The 19532-nt window shown below is 52.5% G+C and overlaps 6 protein-coding genes across 6 annotated transcripts; 2 read left to right on the forward strand and 4 right to left on the reverse strand.

Moving 5' to 3' along the window:
• Positions 1 to 155: 155 nt before the first annotated feature.
• Positions 156 to 1817, reverse strand: J4E83_006084 (uncharacterized protein; the record flags this gene model as incomplete). The annotated part of the gene is made up of 2 exons (XM_049332999.1): positions 156 to 1609; positions 1658 to 1817. The coding sequence occupies 2 exons, from the start codon at positions 1815 to 1817 to the stop codon at positions 156 to 158; spliced, it is 1614 nt and encodes a 537-aa protein (XP_049187689.1).
• Positions 1818 to 3541: 1724 nt separating this feature from the next.
• On the reverse strand, positions 3542 to 5085 carry J4E83_006085 (uncharacterized protein; the record flags this gene model as incomplete). The annotated part of the gene is made up of 2 exons (XM_049333000.1): positions 3542 to 4705; positions 4759 to 5085. The coding sequence occupies 2 exons, from the start codon at positions 5083 to 5085 to the stop codon at positions 3542 to 3544; spliced, it is 1491 nt and encodes a 496-aa protein (XP_049187690.1).
• A 701-nt stretch (positions 5086 to 5786) lies between these two features.
• On the reverse strand, positions 5787 to 7227 carry J4E83_006086 (uncharacterized protein; the record flags this gene model as incomplete). The annotated part of the gene is made up of 8 exons (XM_049333001.1): positions 5787 to 5812; positions 5866 to 5900; positions 5954 to 6076; positions 6131 to 6365; positions 6412 to 6539; positions 6704 to 6923; positions 6978 to 6989; positions 7044 to 7227. The coding sequence occupies 8 exons, from the start codon at positions 7225 to 7227 to the stop codon at positions 5787 to 5789; spliced, it is 963 nt and encodes a 320-aa protein (XP_049187691.1).
• A 523-nt stretch (positions 7228 to 7750) lies between these two features.
• J4E83_006087 (uncharacterized protein) lies at positions 7751 to 8364 on the reverse strand (the record flags this gene model as incomplete). The annotated part of the gene is made up of 5 exons (XM_049333002.1): positions 7751 to 7915; positions 7978 to 8078; positions 8190 to 8223; positions 8275 to 8313; positions 8362 to 8364. The coding sequence occupies 5 exons, from the start codon at positions 8362 to 8364 to the stop codon at positions 7751 to 7753; spliced, it is 342 nt and encodes a 113-aa protein (XP_049187692.1).
• Positions 8365 to 8542: 178 nt separating this feature from the next.
• Positions 8543 to 8847, forward strand: J4E83_006088 (uncharacterized protein; the record flags this gene model as incomplete). The annotated part of the gene is made up of 2 exons (XM_049333003.1): positions 8543 to 8638; positions 8689 to 8847. 2 exons carry the CDS (start codon positions 8543 to 8545, stop codon positions 8845 to 8847), a joined length of 255 nt encoding a protein of 84 aa, XP_049187693.1.
• A 1491-nt stretch (positions 8848 to 10338) lies between these two features.
• On the forward strand, positions 10339 to 11199 carry J4E83_006089 (uncharacterized protein; the record flags this gene model as incomplete). The annotated part of the gene is made up of 1 exon (XM_049333004.1): positions 10339 to 11199. The coding sequence occupies one exon, from the start codon at positions 10339 to 10341 to the stop codon at positions 11197 to 11199; it is 861 nt and encodes a 286-aa protein (XP_049187694.1).
• Positions 11200 to 19532: the final 8333 nt, after the last annotated feature.

Here is a 19532-nt window from a genome sequence, read left to right on the forward strand (position 1 = left end):
AGGACATGAGAGGCCGTTATCCGAAACCCAACAACCAGAACGATAAAGACAGAAAGCAGACGCCATAAACCATGCCCGAGGGGTATCAACCGTGACATACCACAGCAAAACTCCCTAGTACCAGACAAGAACCCAGGAAAACAAGCACAGCCACTTCACCTGACCATGACAGGCGAGCTGCCCTTCCAGCTCGAAAGATGCAGGAACCTCTTGCCTCCACCCCAGAAGCTATCTTTCTTACTCGACTGTCGCGGTCTACCCAACCACCTCGACAGCGCATGTTCTCTCCTCTCCTTTCCACTAACTTCCTCGATCGCCTGCTCAACTTCCTCAAGCAACGGGCCCATGACCCGCGGCTCGGCATCAATAGGCGAGAGCATAATGGGAACATCCATGACCTCTTCCTGGTACTGCTTCCATCGATCGCTCCCTGAGATGGTAGTTAGAGGTTCAAGCGCGAGATCCCAGTCGCCCTCGCGCAGCTTAACGTCTTCGAAGTTGAACTCGCGGAGGGAGCGCTTGTGCTTTGTGATGAAGTCGCTGATTTGCGCGGAGTCCATGAGCGCGTTTTCCAGTTCCATGACGCGGAGGCGAGGGAACTTCAGGGGGCGGGGACCATTGGTTTGGCCGCGGAGAGAGGGGTGAGTGGACTCCTCTCGGCTGGGAAGCATGCAAGGTTCACGGTCGAGTGAGAGGGGTGAAGGGCCTCGCTCGCCTTTCCAGCGGAAGAAGACACGCGTTAGGCCGCGCGAGAGTGTGGCGAGGTAGGCGTGCAGGATGCGGAGGTGTTCTAGAGATTGGGCACGGGTGCGCGATGAGCTTGAGTTGAAGGGTATGCTTTCCATGCAGATTGAGAGGCGACGGATTTGACCCCAGCGCTTGGCTGAGGATGGTGTGCTGCCGAAGCCGTGCATTGGGTGGAGGTATAGGAGGCCACCAGGATGGATGGGGTGGAGGGAAAGAGCAGAGAGGCTGTACAATGGAGCGCGCTCAATGGCGATACGGAGAGAGATGAGCGCATAGTCGACTACACCTCGTCGGTGTCGAAGTGAGCCAGTAGATCCCGGACATGAGACCTTGAGATGCGTGAGGTTGATCAGTTCAGAGAAGGCGGCGCAAAAGGCAGGGACATTAGTCGCGGCATGGAACAGTGGTGGGTATTGTTTGATGAGCAAGTCCTGCATCTCCCAGCTGCCATACTTGGGTGCCTTGTCTTTGGCCGGTCCATGTTGCGGTGTCTGCACCTGGGGCTCGTAGATGAACTGCTTCTCTGTGCCAGTGCACGGGTCGATGATGGGTGGCAAGCAGGTCTCTGGGCCATGTGGCATGTGGAAGGTGAAGGTCTTGACGTGACGGCCTATCCTTGATAGTGCCTCAATGCGCGCTGGCTTGGAGAAGGTGGATGTCTTGAAGGTCACGGTCATCTTCTCAAAGAGTCGTGGCGCGGCTTTCGATGAAAAGTCATGGCACACAAGGCGGAAGTTGGATAGGTCTTCGGTTTCCATGTGATCCAGGACGTTATCGCGGCAGGCGTCGTTTAACCAGAAGCGCAAGAAGACTGAGCTTGTGGAGAGGACCAGGTTGCAGATGGAGCCATTGGAACGGATCGCTTCATGACGTTAGGATGAGTGCGCGCGCATTGCGACGGGGTACTTACATCGTCCATCTACTGTCGTCGCAGGTGTCAATGGGATCTCTCCAAACAGTAACTTGGAGCTTGCGCGCGATACTGTTGTCGCAGCGCTGGCATAGCTGTTTTGGCTCTCACCCGAATGTGAGCGCTTCAGTGGCGGTGGCGACGATCGCTGTGAGTACATGTTGCAATGGTCGAGTTGGTCGCATGCAATAGTGTTGGTTCGTAAAAAGGTCGTTTATTCTTCAAGGTATCAATCTCGTGGTAAATCTCAAGTAAATCGTAAAAGTCGTTTCAAACATCCAGCATTCGAAAGAGTAAGAGCGAAACCTCAGGAAACAGAAAATCCGACGGGACCAGCCACGACCTCGTCCCCAGCTGTATTTACCACAGCGCGGTGCATGGTAGCAAAGCGGGGCCCAACGCTACTACACGTGAGCTGCAGGTGTGAGTCAAAGGTCGTTCCCCTAGATGCCAACGAGCCCGCCACCGGATTCCCAACTCTTAACGCAAAGCAGCCGAAGAATTGATCAGAAAACGCGACCATCTCGCGGTGGGTAGACGTGTATATATGGTGTTAGACGCGACGATTCGACCAAGTGGTCGAGTGGGGCTGCAGCCTGGAGCCGGCTTGAAACGTTTCACGCATCCTGACCAACCGGCTCGAAGCATGCACGGGATAGTGTATGCGGCTCTTGCATTAGTCTTGCATCGTGTCTGCATCCGGGTCTTGGAAGCTGTGGCTAAACAGTCACGACTGGCGGTCAGCGATCCCGTCGCGTGCAGGGCTGTTACTCATCCCGTAAGTCAGGCACGACGCGTCTGTTAGTGCGCACAGTGGGCTCTGGACGTTGCTCTGGAGAGTCGCGATTCGAGGACCACAACAACAACAAATGCCGTGCTTGCATTGGTGCCGGCTATGCGCGTCTGTTTTGAAGGTGAAGGCTGTTTTGGACCAAGCTATCGATAGCTAGCCGGAAGGCGCGTCTGTGGCTAAGGCAGTCACTCAGTGTCAACACCATCAGAGTATCGTGACCGCATTGTGTCGCGTCGAATGCACGATGCAGCCTTGGGAGTAGGCGGTAGGTCTTTGTTTGTGGTTTTGGTACATCCGATACCTACAGCGCGTTCGCAATGTTGCTCCCACAGACGCGTCTGCGCAAAGCTCCCAACCACAACAAAGCTAGCGGTCGCAAACATCTACCAGTGGCACACCATGACCGCGTTAATGCCTCACACGCCTCACTTGATGGCTGGTGACAGGCATGGCTTGCATAGTGCCATTCTGCCGCTCTCCACCGATCTGCCGTGTAGCTTCACCGGTCACACGGTATGCCCCGCACCTGAACACATCTATCCAAGACTGCCGTCTAAACGTACAAACGTTTTGAATGATTACATTGAGCTACATAGTGATTTGGTATTACAGCCAACTGTACCGAGAAAAAGATTGCGACATACACCATACTACAATATATACTGTTTCAGATTGCTCCGCCGACAACTACAGAAAACCTATTAGCAAGGGTGATTACTGGGTAGAAAGAGATCAACCTCCGCCATAGAACTGCTGCATGCCCCCACTTCGGTTGCAGCATGCATGCTTCTTAGGCCGTTCGCTGCGGCCCAAAGGTCCTTCTTGGTCGCATGTCGCCCGCCTAGACTCGCTCATTCCCTACCATATCGCCACTTCTCGACGCGTCCAGGGTGCTGATCCGCGGCATATCCCTGTTCCTTGACGTTTACAGAGGAGTTCGTTTCCTCTCAGGTCGTAACCATTGTTGGTGTCTATGGAAGGTCTTGGCTGTGATCCGCGTTGATGTGCCGACAAACACGTAGTGTAATCCTCAGGGTGCACAGCAGCTAGACTTCAGGCTGTAGAAACGAACACAAGCGTACTATACGTCTTCATCGTCTCTTTTCGTCGGAAAACCTGGGCGCGCCTTCGGGTGCAGGAGGGGGCTGGTAACTACCTCTGTACCCGTTGATCGGGGGAAGATCCTGTCCAATCGCGTCCTCGTAGCTCGGCGGCGCATCGTCATAAGCAGGAGCATGCTGGGGCTGTACTGGCTGCCCAAAAGACGCGTTAGATGCGTTGAAACCTCCTTGTGTTGGCGTTGTTGGTGTGTGAGCAGCTGCTTGGGGCGGTGGGGCAAGTGTGGTGGGTTTGTCTGCAGGGAAACCACCTTCCAGGAGTGCTTTGGGTGGCGCGATGCCCGAGTAGACCTTGACTGGTAGTCTGAGGGGTAAGACAATGAGCTGATCTTCACCGTGCTTGTAGCTCCCATAGCCAACGCCAACACGTATCTCCAACTCGTAGAAACGCGCGAGGTTACAGGACGTGAAGGTGGGTGGCACAGTATTGGGTACCGGTTTCCCAGACCAGTACTCGGCATTGATGGGCACTTCCGTATCGAGAGGGTCAGAGGGACTTCCAATTGGAATGGCCATGTTACTGAAAGAGCACAAAATCCAGCTGTTCGACTCTGTCCGTGACACCTCATGCGCGCGTACCTTGGTATACCCTATCAGCTCAATCTGGAGCATCTGCAGATATATGTTCTTTGTGCGCGCGCTGACGTTCTTCACAAGTAGTCTCAGCGGTAAGTCTTGGTTGCTAGTGAGAATGGCAGGATTAGGCAATCGGGCATCAATGGCTATCCGAGGTGGCACACTGCCTGTCGTCGGTGATGGCGGAGCACTTCCTGTCGAGTTCTTTCTATCAAAGAAGCTCATTCGTTTGCCTGCCGCTACGCTGGGAGCATTCTCAAGGAACTCATGTTGTCGCCTCGCATACGCCTCGCCGTCTGTCTTGTCGGGTCTCGGAGGTTCAATCGGAAGGAAATTGAAGTTCGCAATTGCCCTGGGATTCTCCTTGAAGAACTGCGGTCTGTTTACTGTGACCTTGACAAAGTATCGTATCTCTGCCTCGCCCGGAAATCCACCCAGTGTAGGAGGTAGTGTCGCCTTTACGTGTTGTGTCGGTGTCTTCGCGAATTCGGGTATCGCGTTCGAAAAGGAAACGTTGGAGATGGGGTTATTCGTCTGCTGGCATTGCGTATTGAGAGGAAGCTGAGAGGGTTGTTAGCTATATGCGATATGCTGACGTGTATTGCGCGTTGTACCTTGAACTGGAACGGGTACTCAAAGGACCCGGCGTTGATGGTGAAGGCTGCCTTCGGATTCTGGGCGACATCTTCGGGGCGCACATTTGTCGGCCACACCACCTGTGTCTTGTACAGGAACTTGTGGACTTCAAGCACTGGTCGCTGTTTGTCTGGTCTGTTTGGGTGTATGGGTGCCAGCAGTCGCGTCCTGCTTTCGCCCTCTAGCTTCACGATAATGCTGCTAATGTTGGTCGGATTCGGCACCCGCAGATGGACTCTGCCTTGGATGACGTCGAGATTGGTGTAGTGCTCGTGAGGGTTCTCGAGCACTATGTTGACGATCATCTTGAAGGTTCGCGTTCAGGATTAGTGGCCAGTATTTCAATGTTGCTTCCAGGCACCGGGTGGCTAAGTAAACGGGTAGTCGCGAAGCTTGTAGAAGTGAACCGACATGTCAAGGATAAAGGTTGTAGCTGGGGAGCAGACGATCAATTTAGCGCATGAAGTCAGTTGGTGATGCAGCGGCTAAGCCTGGGGAACGCGTGTCATGTTGTGGGAGTGTTTGCGATGCGGGCTGGGCATCTCCAGAACGGATGCCCGCGGGGTTCCTTCTGCCTGACCAGGGTCCGTCCCCAACGTCATAACCCAACGCGAAGGCTTTTCAACGCAACAATCACCCCAACCACTCTTTTGCACGGCTTCTGCGGCAACGCTCAAGGTTGTACCCTGAAGAGAGTATCTTTTTGCGTATTTACTTAAACTTTGAGTGTACATATTCGGCATGCCATGTGCCCATTTCGGACAATGTGCCGGGCACAGCCACAGCCATAGCCGCACTTCCGGGCTGAAGCTGACCCCTGTCTTACATGAGCATCGCGTCGTGTGACTGGGCGCAACGCTTCCTCAGCTGAGGCTCATTAATCAATAGCCTTCTCTCAAAGGGCGGAGCTGAATTCCACGACGACGCACAAGCTTGCTCAGACGTCAGATACAGGAGGACCAGAACGCATCCACAATTGCGACTTGTTGCTGTGCATCTGGCAGGTTCACAGATCTTCTTTGGCCAGCATATCTGTGATCTGTGTCAGTGATCTGTCACGAAAAGTTTGGACCAGAGCTGCTGACCGCATATGTCAAGATAGAATGCAATGGCATTGAAGCTACATCATGGTCAGCTCAAGTCCAGCAGTCGTTGTGAGCGTTGCTTCCATACTTGCGCTTGCTGCCCGTAAGCTCCCAAAAGAACCACTTCAGCCGGTTCGTCCAGTTGATCAGGTCGAGATGGCTTACACCAATCAAGGTGCCTTTGTAGTCGCCCCACCGACTCGACTCGACGCTATCAACGTGGTTAGTTGTCATTAAGCGTACCAAACGCCAGCCGTCCACGCACCTGACCAGGCCATCGTTGATGCCCTCCTTTGCCTTGACGATACTGTGGGAAGGCGCAAAGACGGACCATCGAGTGGGTTCGAGAGATGCGCCATATGAGTAGTACTTGACATCAGGTATGTCTGGCGTCTTGGGATTAAAGTTATTTTTCATGTACTCTTGCGTGAGTTGGGAGAAGGCGCCAGTCTCAAGACCAAAGTACTCCATAACACTGTAGACGCGTTTGATTCTGCGTGCTAGAAATAGTTCAGTAGAAGCATTCAAGAGGTATCACTGACGTACGACCGATCGTCTCGAACATGTAATCTGCAAAAGCAGAACCCCTGTGTGGAGTGGCTATGGTGGTCAAAGAGAGAATCTTGAAGTCAGTCGGCCGGAGCTGGCTGATCATGTATCGTGAGTCGAGACCCCTACGTGTATTTAGTAACTGCACTGCGTGGGTGTAGGCACTGATTACCCCTAAGTAGAGGTCAGTCACTCATTATTGTATCATGTCAATGTGTCAATACCATGCTATGCCTATGAATTGTTAGTGGTCTGCGATGCAGCATCTCATTGGGTCAATTCAGCTCACGCGATAATGTTGACCTGCTTTCCCTTCGCTTTGAGCGCAATGCTCTCCGCCAGTTTCGCAGAGCGCGCCTCGATACTGCCACTGGCTGGGACCGCAGCCACGATAACCTCGATGCCCTTGTGCGCCAGCGCATCTGTGATGCCACGCCAGTATTGTATGCCAGGTATGAACTGTCCTGCGAGCCGTAGTTCGTCGAAGCCTAGCAAACCGTGTGCAAGAACTATGGTGTGTTTCTGGAAGGGTCAGGGGTGCGATGTGCGAAGGACGAAAGCACATACAGGTGCATCTACTTTTCGTTAGCTATTTCCAGAAGTTGAGTTTGATAGTGGCATGGGCATACCATATTTCTCGCGCATTACGGCAAACTCATCTACAATCTCGCGACCAAAGTCGGAGATGCGCGGGTCTTCTTTGCGACATTGCGAGCTGCTAAATTGGCGTGTCGCATTTATTGGTGAGAGTGTACATGATATGATTCTGTATACAGGCGAGCGAATGGTCGCTCGAGCACAGATTCGTATCATTGGGTGCAGCGCATTGTATTGCAGTTTGGGGACGCGTTGATGCTCGAGCGATAAAGTTCCACAGCAGTGACGTAGGCCCTCGGGAAGCTAGGACGAACGTGGGCCAGGGTCCACAACGAGTAGAGAGGTGCAGCAACAACGGAAGATATAAGCATTTCGTCTGCTATTCATACCTGCGAGGTTCAGAACACAGTACAGATGCATACTTCTAGGACGTCACCAATGCAGTTATATGCGATATACAAGAGTATCGGGTTGGTGACCTTGGAAGACTGGAATGTATTTCACGATAGACATCAACTCGACTATTAAGCCTAGAAGAAAAAGGCATGTTGAACTGTAATACATTCACCAAACTCGCAGCATATCGTCTATTCTTGGTATGTTCGAGGCCGATAGATCGACCTTGACTGTCTTGGGCCCGTCAAAGATCATGTACAAGGAGCGCTCTTCTTCATATGTCTCCTCAACAGTATCGCAGTAGTCTGAATCCACGCTTCGTCCTATCCCCCGTGTTGGTGCTCTAGTCCTGCTTGCCCGGTGGCTTGGGGTGCGCGTTTACGACGGCCTCGATGAGCTGGTCGACGACCTTGCCGCCAGACTTGTTGCCAATCTCGTCAATCTCCTTGACCTTGGCATCTGTATCCTTCTTCGCGTCCTCTTCAGCCTTCTGGTTGCCTGAGCTGTGCTGCGCCCTAGTTAGTCTCCCATCTTCGTTACGCGTATAGTAGGTCGTCTCGGCCAACGCACCTTCTTCTCGAACTCCTGGTATTCGGACTCCTTCTCTTTCCTGTAGTCCTCGATTTCCTTCTGTGCTTCGTTTCGGGCGTCCTTTACTCGCTTCGTACGGTCTGGGTCGGTTAGAGAGTTGATGCGGCTGGGTACGTCGGGCGTTGTTTACATTCTCTTGCTGGTGACCGGTTAGCGACTACCCGAACAGACAAGCTTGTGTGCTGAAATACCTTGCTGGACAATCTTTTGAGCTTCGCGCTCGGCCTAGGTGCAGTGTGAGCTATGCGGAGGTTGTAGTGGGTTGCGCTGCCTTACATCGAGCAGGGTCTGGATTCCCGCGGAGTTTTGGGCGGACTGCAGCTGTCAGTGTTCGCTCCGGTATCCTGCTATTGATGTCCTCACCATCTTGAGTGCTGATTTGCGGGGGTGTTGGTTGTCACAGGGTAGAGTTGCGGAGAGGCACGATACAGCCGTAGACTTGGCGGAAGGAGCTCCAAGGCCCGAGCTCCCACCCGCAGAGAACCCGCTCCAACTTTACACAAGGCCTCGTCCCCAACTTCGCCTCTACTCCACGGTCCCCGCCATGTCTCGAGCGTCGCAGATCACACTGGCGACTACCTGCGTCACCGCAATCGGTACCGTAGCATTTGTGCACTGGTCGCAGAGGAACGACAAAGCCGTGAGTACTGCGGAACGGACATGGTCAAGGAAATATCTAACTTATATCAGGCAATGCATATGGGCGTCATCCGGGACTTCGAACAGCAACGAGTTAAGCGCGAACGACAGGCCGACTTCGAGATGCAGAGAGAACTCGAGCAGGAATACAGGAAATACCAGACAGTGTCGGATGGAGGCCCCGCTGAACCACCACCGCAAGCACGATGATGGCCCGAGTAGACCATGTCTGCTGCGCAAAGCCCGGCGACTGATAGGCATAGCGCCACATCAGCCTTGCTGCCCGCAGATACGGTCACAAAGTACCAGGCCTACCAAGTGCCCTGGCTGCGCCACCGTAGAACCCAGACCAAGGGACCGGCGTATACATAGCCCTACGACTATCGGTGGCTTATCAACGGCTCGAGATGCGGAAACTCCATTCGCATGTGCAGTAACAACATGTAGGGTCACGCGAACAAATCAACATTCATATCGTGGAAACTGTTCACAATGAGGACCAGGTCCTCGACGGACAACAACAGCTTTACTGAAGAAGCAGGCCAATGTAGGAACGGAGTATGTGGTGCGGCCATTATCCAAGTATCACGAAGCATCGTTTACCGTTTAGGCGCCCTGCACCATAGTATGATGATATTCCGTCAGAACTGCCAAGCCTTCTACTCCGGTCCTGTCGTCAATCCTGCTACGATGCTGCCCATTGTCAATATAGGGTTGTGCCAACAAAGCACCATGCGCTTCGAGATCCATACATGCAAGACACAACATTCATTGTTATTGTTCGCGCACATTGATGCGTGCAGTCCCACACACCCAAGATTGCGTTCTTGGCGCTCGTTGTTTCCGCGCCGTACGCCCAGAGCACATTTGCGCACCAATGACGAGGTTCCATGGTAGTGATTCATAGCGATTGCAATGCCTCCCGCTAACAAACCACATCGAGGCGCAATCGGATATTCGGCAGAGCTTGCTCTCTGGTTTGTTGGTCATCCAGTCTGTGATGCGTTTGGCCACACTTCTGGTTCGGGAGGCTCGTTTAGTGCCTCGGCAGATCAGCATCGATGAGGTCATATACCCTGAGTAATTCGATGCACTTGATCGATTTGCACGTCATGAATATTCTACAGTGAAGACTTTCAGGGAGAGACTCAGGTTGTGGTCGAGAGTGAGAAGGTATCCAAATTGTGTCAGGCATTTGTGCAACATTGCGCCCATTCGAGCAGATCAACGGCGCTTTTACGGCGTATACCAACGGGCGCCCAAAGAAATCGCATGCTTCAGCCACAAAAATCCATAGGATTTAGCCTATAGCATGGTCAGATCGGGAACAACTGGTCAGGCACCCAACTGCCTGCTAGATTATGGCGTTGAGCTTGGCTGGTATGGTGGCGGGTCGCAACCGACTAAGCTTTACCCTTTGCCCCAGGCTTTCTTTGATGACGCAGGGCTGTGCAACCCATGTCTCCCGCCAGCACAACATTAAAGACCCACGCTTGCCTCTTCACAAAGCAGTACATTGATCCTACCCTATACCTAGCAAATCCGCTACACAATCACACTGCAAACATCTCACGTTTTGCTTTCTCATACCACACTACTATTACACCCCTGTAACTTTATCGGTATTACCTCGACCCGAGATCTGGTGTCGCAAATTACATCCGCGATTCTCCTGTATCACCGTCACACATCAACATCATCATGAAGTTCTCACAGATCCTCACCGGCCTTGTTGCCGCACAAGCAATCAGCGCCGCCTCGATACCCGAATCCAACGCGCTCAACGTCCTCGAAGAGCGACGAGTTGTTCCTCCCTCCGAGATTGTCTCACCAGACCACACACTAGAGCGTCGCAAGGGAGGCGGTGGCCGTGGAGGTGGTGGCGGGGGCGGTGGCAGTCGCTCGGGTGGAGGAAGCAGCGGTGGCGGCTCTTCAGGACGTACATCACCCTCCTCCAACGCTGGTGGCCTATCCTCCGCTGGATCAGGTCGACCACGCACTTTCGGCGGTGGACAATTCTATGGCGGCGGTGCTCGAACACCCTACACCGCTGGTTCGAGAACGCCCAAGGGACTCGTCGCCGCTCCTCTGATTGGAGTAGCCCTCGTAGTGGCCATCATGCCCGGCCTGTGGCTCCACAGCGCCTACCCTTACTATTACAACAACCCCTACCGATTTTACAACCAGTCCGCGACCAACGACGATGACGACAACGACAATGACCGGCGCGCACTGTGGACACGCCAAACGCAGGGCCGCAATGAGACTCTTCCCGTGGTATGCTTGTGCGAAGAGGAATTTGTCTGTGGATGCGACGAGAACGACGACCAGCAATACCTCAACGATCTTGTCGGTAACGGCAGCTATGCCGCACTCAACAAGACCCTCGTCACAGTTTCTGATGTCAATGGCACCAGGTCTCTTGTTCTAAATGGTACCCTTGAGAAAGGCACCACTGCGCCTGGTGGCACTGACGAAAGCGGAGCTATGAACTTGAGTGCCGGAAAGTACGTCGGATACTACGCCGTTGGCATGATGGTGTTGGCTGGAGTCTTGATGTAAGACCAAGCAACGCTCGACTTCGTGGATGGGAGATGTATAATATGACGACGTTACGACTATTTTAGAAGAACACCGGGGGCGTTTGAAGGAATTTTTCTTTGTTCAGCGGGATTCTTGTCTGTATAGGACATCTGATCCCGCCAGGCTTGGTGGAAGATATGGATATACCCCCAAGTCGATTGTTCTGGCTTTTTCTGCTCTGAGGACCTTTATACGTATCATTCAATAATAGACCCTCTCATTCCCAACTATAACTTTGCATATTGTCGGGATATACTGTAAGAAACAAGTGAATCTCCACCGTGACTTGTCGTAAGCTCTGTAAGCTGCTAGCCCTGTCATGATTTCTTCGTGTCGCCTCGGGCAACGAACGATGTTGGATCGCTCGTCCTGCGTGCAATGATTCCGGTCAAAACAGTGACGCCTTGCTACTGACTCATAGGCCATTGTGACTTCGTGGAACCAGCACGCGGAGGAGCAACCGAAGATTTGGAGATAAAGAAGGCGGTGTATACCATGTATAGAATGATGCAAGTGGGATATCGTATCCAATGCTATCCAAAGAACATACGAACAGCAACCGGATATATCTTCGCCCTGTTTCCGGTGAGTGATAACTAGGCAGTGCCGACATCGTTACAGGTCCCGAGACACTCGCCTGGTACCGTATCTGCGGGAACGATGGGCGAGATGGTGCGTGGGGTATTCGAGCGCGCATGTAAGTCAGCTGACGCGGGGTCTAAGCGGTGAAGTGGCACATTGTACAATTGCTACTTAGGAGCATATGAAGCGATAGTTTGCCTAGACATGCGGTTCTCGCTTGTCGTACGGGCACATCCGTGGAGCGCGATAGGCCTGCGAAGCGCGGGTATATATCGGTGGTAAGGCTGCTCTGTCAGCTTGGTGGCGTTCACAATATAGCATCTTGGTTCTTTGGCTAACCTATTCCATGAATGCTGCTGCATTCCCTACATACCAATCGTGATGCCTCGGCAGGTCATCGTGACTCTACTAGCGTTGCGTTGCTCAAGGAAAGGGATCCGGCGCAGCGCCTCGCACAAAGGTGTCACTCTATTTTGGTTGGTACCTAAAGGTAGATGTCATTACGTGCGCTGGTCGCAGGTACGGTCGGACCTGCGTTTGCTGCCCGCAGTCATTTTACGGTGTCACCTCTTCCCTTCGCTAGCCGAGTTGTGTTCGCAACCTTCATCGGATATCCCAGAGGTGAAGTCAGACAAAGTTGTCTGTACAGTTGCGAGCACACAGTGACTTGAGCGGACCGAATGAAATAAGACAAGCACGATTGCATCATGCTCGTCTCTTGGTGGACCAGTTGTAGGGTTGGGGGCCGAAAGTTCTGATGACTGCTGCGGACCTACATTTTCGTTTACTGAAACAAGTAACTATGGCATGGGGCCGGTGTGGCACGCACACTTTCCAAAGCGCTTGCGGCCATGCAAAGGGTGATGGTCGTCAAGGTTATTGGAGATGCGACCGGTAACCGCAAATGAAAACGAAAGTGGTGCTGCATCCGACATACTGACCGCCACCACGTGTTCCCAGGAAACGGGAGGGTGCATAGGGCTGCATGATTGTCGAACGTTGCAGGTCAGCCTCGAGCCGTGTGACAAGCCAGTGGCAGGGTCTTCAGCCCTAACAGGGGATCCGACGCAATACTGGACCAACCAGAGCATAGTTGTTGGGCAGACGGGAGTGTTTCGATATGATAATGACGCGATGGAAGCTCTTGAAGCTACCCGCATCTGATTGTATCAGCGGTGTACTCAAACACTTGACGTAGGTAAAGGAACTTTGCATGCTCGACAGATGCAGAAAGTTACTCAGTCATGGAATGTGACCAATGAAAGAAGCGGATATGCATCTGTTTTCGAATCGTCGACGTAGCTCTGGCGTCGGCCCATAGGTCGCCAGGCAGCACTCAGCTGGTCAGCCTGAAGCTCCAGGCAGTCCCGCCCATGGACTTCAATGGGAAGTTGGTGAAGACCGTTAGCTTGCGCAGCCATGTAAAGTAATCGGCTTTGCGATTGAGTAAACCTGGTTCATTGGAGTGTGGTGGATGGAAAAGGGCGGAAGCACCAAGAATACTTTGTACTGCTAATTGCCCCGCAACGGAGACTTCCACGTTCATTGGAGCGCAAGGACGCGCACGTGCCTCATCCTACCCCAGCTTCGACATCCGCGTCGTCGGCCAGCCCACGCACTCTTCTTCTCACTTTAAACCTTTTGCTCGGTAGCACCTCCGACCCACGCGACAGGCGCCACTGCCCAAACGATACTTCTCCAGCGAAACCGCCGTGGTCCGCGAAGAGGCCCGAACCTGAGTAATCTACGTCAGAAATGACACTGCCCTCCTTGCCTACCAACAGATCGATCGCTATATCAGGGAACGTGGCTGGGACTAAGCGGGCTGTCAGATACGATTAGAGTCACGCAGCTATCGTGACACCCACCTCGTACACTACGTACCGATTTGAACATGAACTCTTGTGCGGTATCGTGGCACGTTCACATGGTCCGCGCGCTACAGGGGTTTTGCAGCCCCGGTTAGCTTCTACTGCGCTTCCACACCCTGTACAGCTCTGCTTTGCTGCGCGCCCCGTTCAAGCCTCTACTGATGTGCTCAGCGACCCGGCAAGATTAAGTGGTCTTGGCCACTGACCAATTAGAACATGGGACGCACCATGCACAACAGCTGAAGAGCCTCCAAGAAGCGAACTACCAACCCCTGCTGGATGTCAAGACCAAACCTTTTTCCCTACCGTCAACAAGCTAACGGCCACGATGGCTGTGTTAGTTGCCTCTGGGAATCCCATCTTAGCAGCGTCCGGCTGACTGTGCACTCATCCCTACACTTGGTCCCCGTTGCCTGACGGAGCTGCGGGTAGTCAACGATGCCTACCGGGTGACCCACACTGGCCTATGCGTCCGAGTTGACTTCACGCCTATCGCTATATATGCTACCGCTTGCCACGTCGAGTCAGGATTCATCACTACAAGTCTCAGTTCACTCTTGTCAACACATCTTCTTTTGTACCATATCGTTGGCATTCACGCTATCCAGATCTTCAATTTCTCCGGGCTACTTCACATTTGGGCACTGATATACCCAACCACACACTTCTCGACATGTGCTATCAAGTCATTGAGCGCTATTCGGTCTGCCGGTGCCTATACTACAAACACGCAATCGATCCATGCGCCGCCCATGGTCAACGAGGACATGGGATCCAAGAGAAGACAGTTCTCGTAGGCTACGCCTGCAGCTCTCATAGCCACCATCGACCTCAAGCCTACCATGCCGGTGTTCTCCCAGATTCCGGCTATGGTAGCGGCGGTTTTTCTCCGGCATACCTACGATGAATGCATGAGTTTGTATGCCCACAACTCACATTCAGCTGCGAAGACGGGCTATCATTCCATCGCTAGGCCGTTTGCTCACTTCAACACACAACTATCTTCTCGAGCTGGTTACTCAGTGCTGTATCTTCAGCCACTTTACGTTCGCATCATTTCACACTTTCGACGATACACGCATTACCATGGAGTTTAAGAGGGTTTGGATCGACATGATGGGTTACACGCATGGAACACGGAAATGAAGGAGGAATTGGCGTTTTTCCTTTGGGTCCGCACAGTAACATCACGAGGATATGGGAGTCATCATAAGAACTAGCGTGTTGCGCATGCTTTGGACAACACCAACTGCTTCGGTCTTTGTCACATCAGTAGCAGCATCGAATGTTCACCTCGTGTGGTATTCTTACTTGCAGTTTCTACTTCAATCGTAGCGATAACCTTCAATGTCATTGTGCTATTTTTACGAGCACATTTGAGTCTGCCTTGTGCAAGGCATCACCCCAATGAAGCCCACTATTCCTAGACGGAGAAATTCGCCCCGTTCGGCCCCGATACTTGACTTGAGTCAACACGAGGACTCGTTGTATGTAGTCGTAATGATTCAGGTCTACGTGATAAAATGAAGCATCGTAGCGTGTTCGCAAGTGCATACAGAGTTCAGTGAGACGTCATCTTCGCCAAGCAGACCCACCTTTGGCGGCCCATGCACGTGCCACTTCAAGGGTCACCGCCATCTCCATGAGCAGAACGAAGAGTATACACCTAAAGCTCGCCTTATCCGTCGGTGTAGAAACCGTTACTCCCCACCCCACACTTCAGTCGTCGTATCACAAATCTGTAGTCTATCTAGATCGCGACCACGCCCCGGTGGTGCTTGCAGGACGACTCACACCCCGGCCGCTTCCGACGTCGCCGGTGAACGACATTCGGCATTCTCAAGTCTCGGCGAGTCGGATCATTGCGCCACAGTCCATCGGAATCCCTACATACCGTTGGTGCCGTGAAGGCGATGCACCTCGTCATGACCCACGAAGGCCGTTGCTTCCGCTGCAAGCTCACGAATCCACCCTGTAACGGACCACGCGTAGGCTAGGCGCAGGGCGAAGGGGTCACATTGCCATAGCCAACGGTACCGCGACTGCCGCTGGATAGACTCAAGTCTCCCATCCTCGTATCCGTGGGTTGAGGCTTGCGTGGCAACTCTACAGTCATAGCTTGAAAGCTAGGCATCCATTGCTTCTCACCACCGGTTGGCTGGATTTCCTCGACGCCTTCACCTGCTCGCCTTGCTCTCAACATGTCAATGTTATATTCTTGTGCGGCATCCAATATTTCCGGCATGCTAGTGCTGCTAGTTGGGGTCGAGGAAGCCCATTCTCCAGATTCGAGCCAACATGGTATCATATCTCTAAAGCTTCCTAGTGCTCCGCCTATCAGCTTGCCCAGCTTCATAGACCCAGATGTTTCTCATGAGCTAAAATTTCAAGCCAGGTTGCATTACCCCTTAGGCGCGTTTGGCGCAACCCTTCCCCTGTTGGTCATCTCCAACAATCGACCTTGGACCGTTGTACACTGAATCGGGTATAAGATGCGTCCTAGCCGAGAGGCTCCCGAACGGACGCTGCCGAGACATCGATTCAGCCTTGTGGACTGCTCGCGAGAATGCTGGATGGTCGGCTGTTGATCCACTGCGGCAAGACGGGTCGTGGATCCATTGCCATCCCGAATCTACCGTCACCAACACGCTGGTGTCACGAAAGACCCCTGCATTAGCTCAAAGTCTACAGAACCTGTCACAATTGGAAAGTCGATGTTGTACATTTTATTGGAGATGAGCCTAATACCTCAAGTTGCATTGGCACTGCTTGTTTTGCCTTATCTGGTCATGAGGCATCCTAATGTTCTCATTCGTCCAGGTTGGCTCTGATACTCATAGACCTACTCACCATCGCACTGTTCTGGAAGTCCAGACAATTATTACGCCCACTTTCACCGACCAGCAAGTACTCAGCCCCCAGCTCTGCATACTTTAGGGCCTTCCAGCATCAAACAAGTATCATACCCCAGATGATCAAAGGATCAAACGTGCCGACTGGCTTCATCAACCCATTGAAAAGATATTGGTAACCTCGGCATTCACACCGCGCACCAATCACATTCTTCAAACCCAATCGCCTTGGCACCAAATCCCGCCTTACGTGAGCCTGCCCCTACAAGCGCTGCACTAGCGTACACTGGCCCTTATTCGCATACCCACCAACCACTTCATGCCCCACTTTAATCAGTCACTGCCTCCACATGAGCCTCTTCTGGGAAACCCATGATAAGGCTTAGTGGGCGTTTCCATCGTGGCGAGCGGGATCCGGCCAGGGGCAAACGCTCTCGCGTAGTACCGATTCTAAGCCAGCGGCGCAGTCGCATGGAGGCTGATTATGGGGCTGGAGCATCTTGCTAGGAATGCAGGCGGCCTTGCAGCAAGGCGTGGTCATGTGTTATTGAGGGACCAAGCGACGATTCATTCGTTAGGTGGCAATACTCGTAATATATGGACCCAATACCAATTGGTGTATTCTTCTGGGATACCACTCTTCTCAATGGCAGTCAGCATTTTTCCCGCAATCTCTTGTTCTCTCCGTTTAGCTGCGCTCCAGAACTGAGCCAAGGTGCTATAGCAGCGCATCCAATCGAAGCTTGCCCAAAGCAGCGTCTTTCATGACCCATCTACTACATCCGAGTCACCTCATTCCAGGACGATTGTCTCGAACTTCGGCGACGCTTCAACCCATCTCTTCAGATAAACCCTTCCAATGCCCAGTCTCCGGTATATGACGTCGCCGTCTTCTTGAACTGGAACCGGCGCAACTACCATTACATACAACTCGGGTATGTACTTCAAATCGTGAATAGGATTGCCGTCGATGCCAGAATAGCTCAATCCTTCCCAGTGCTTGACAAATGCCCTTGCTTTCTCGGTCTGTTCCTGCCCACGAATAATCATATCATAGGGAGACACTTGTTCTTGGCAAAGGCTGGGTGTATCGAAATTCGCGTGTCTGGGACACTCTACCAGATGCGCTTCCGGTTCTAAATCGATGGCCCCGTTTGATGAGCACATACATCCAAAGAACTCGCTGAGCGACGAGCTGTCAGATGGCGAATCGAAGCACGGCATTACTGGCGGGGAATTATGGCTCTCAGGGTCTACTGAGAGTGCAATCAGGTCTACTTCACAATGGTCTACCTTTCGGTTTTCATTGCTGTCGACAAGACCTTCATCGAGCTCTATGGCACCTGCAACTAGACCATTGCTGCGAATTAGGATCGTGGCGTTTTCTGGATGTACCCAAGACCGAAGTGCGTTCCTTCTCATTCGGCTCCTTCGGTCCAGCGTGAAGGGAGCCTTTTGTGTATGGACTATGATGTGTCTGGTGATGTCTTTGAAATTACCACGAACGCTTTCAAAAAGTTCATCTGCTTTATACTCGCGAAAAGCATCTTCCCAGTATCCAGGGAGATCGTCGTCAGACCACCTCTCCTCGAGCCGTTTCTCGTACTCCGTACTTGAACAGTCGATCTTGAGATAGGATGGTGGTTTTGAGCGCACGCAGCCAGCCAGCCATGCAAGTGCGGCTACAGCGTGATCGTTTCCCTCTCTTCTAACTTGGCATGTTCGCTTTGGTGGTCCAATGACGACTTTCACCACCCTGTCTTCTGCATAGACGAACCTGCCCCAGTAAGCAAGGCTGTACGAATAGCAATACTTCTGGTAGAGCTCTATGGGTCCTCCAACCGATGTCCAAGACCATGTGGGTATGGTATTCTCTTGTTCCTGGGTTCTTGGTTCAATCCTCGACCCTCGTCGTCGCCACAGAATACTGCGATCGAAGTCGTCAATTGGCACTCCGTACGTTGTTCTATTACCATGGGTCGCATAGAGTATTCCCGAGAATCCGCGCAGTCTATCTGATGAGTGCGTGAGCGACTTGGCCGTGTATGTCTCCAATGCATCGAAGGAATTTTGTAGTCGATCATATGTGGATTGGTGTACCGCGGGTGCTTCAGTGTAAACATCAAGCGAGCCGGGTTCCGATCTGTGGCCAACGAAAAGTCCATGCTCGGTGAAGAACATCATGGTCGTTGACGACAGGTACTCCTGAAATGTCCAAGCACGACTATTCCATGTAGTCTTGCGTAAGACTTGTTTGAGATCTGGTGCGGTTTTCACCAGCTGGAGGCGACTGTGGAACTTCAGTTGTTTTTGCTCTAACCTCGCGCGGCTCACCCCCAGCAACCCATGTGCTGCATTGGAACCTGCAGCTGCAACAATTGTCAAGGCTGCTTGGTGGTATAGACTTGCCATCTGATCTAACTGAATTGCTTCCGCGTACAATTCATCTTGTATTATGCAAAGTCGGTCTATCCATAGGAATCGATGCTCCAGCTGTTTGCATACTGTGATAGCATCTGATATTGTCGAGGGTAGGTCAATTCTATCCAGGCTACCGGGGATTTCAAGGTCGCGCAGATTGGTGCGCAAGGTCCGAAAATCGTTCGCAGAGTCTGGTCCCCATACATACGACACGGCAACGAACTCGGCTTCTCGAGGTAGATGTACGATGCACGCATCCACAACATCTACCACGCGAACTTCTTGGAGTGGTTGTCGTAGGAGCAATCCTCCAGGGCTGTCCTCTGATGATCTCAGTAATGGCAGGCTTCCGAACCAAGTTCGGTGTTGGCTCCAGTCAATATAGGGATGAAGACGCGACATTAGTGCTTTGGTGTTCTTCTCTGGGTGAGAAAATGACGATACCCCTGCCTCAAAAAAGGCTCGATCGATAGGTCGGTCTGTTGTGTCAACTATATATTCGTGGTCGCCCGCAAAAGGCTTTTCTTTGCCATCAAAACTGACGCGGAACATGTAGAGATTGCAGCGCATGAGTCCGTCGACACTG

The sequence above is a fragment of the Alternaria metachromatica genome, assembly GCF_023757995.1.
Source record: "Alternaria metachromatica strain BMP 0045 chromosome Unknown scaffold_13, whole genome shotgun sequence".
Taxonomy (NCBI): Eukaryota; Fungi; Ascomycota; class Dothideomycetes; order Pleosporales; family Pleosporaceae; genus Alternaria; species Alternaria metachromatica.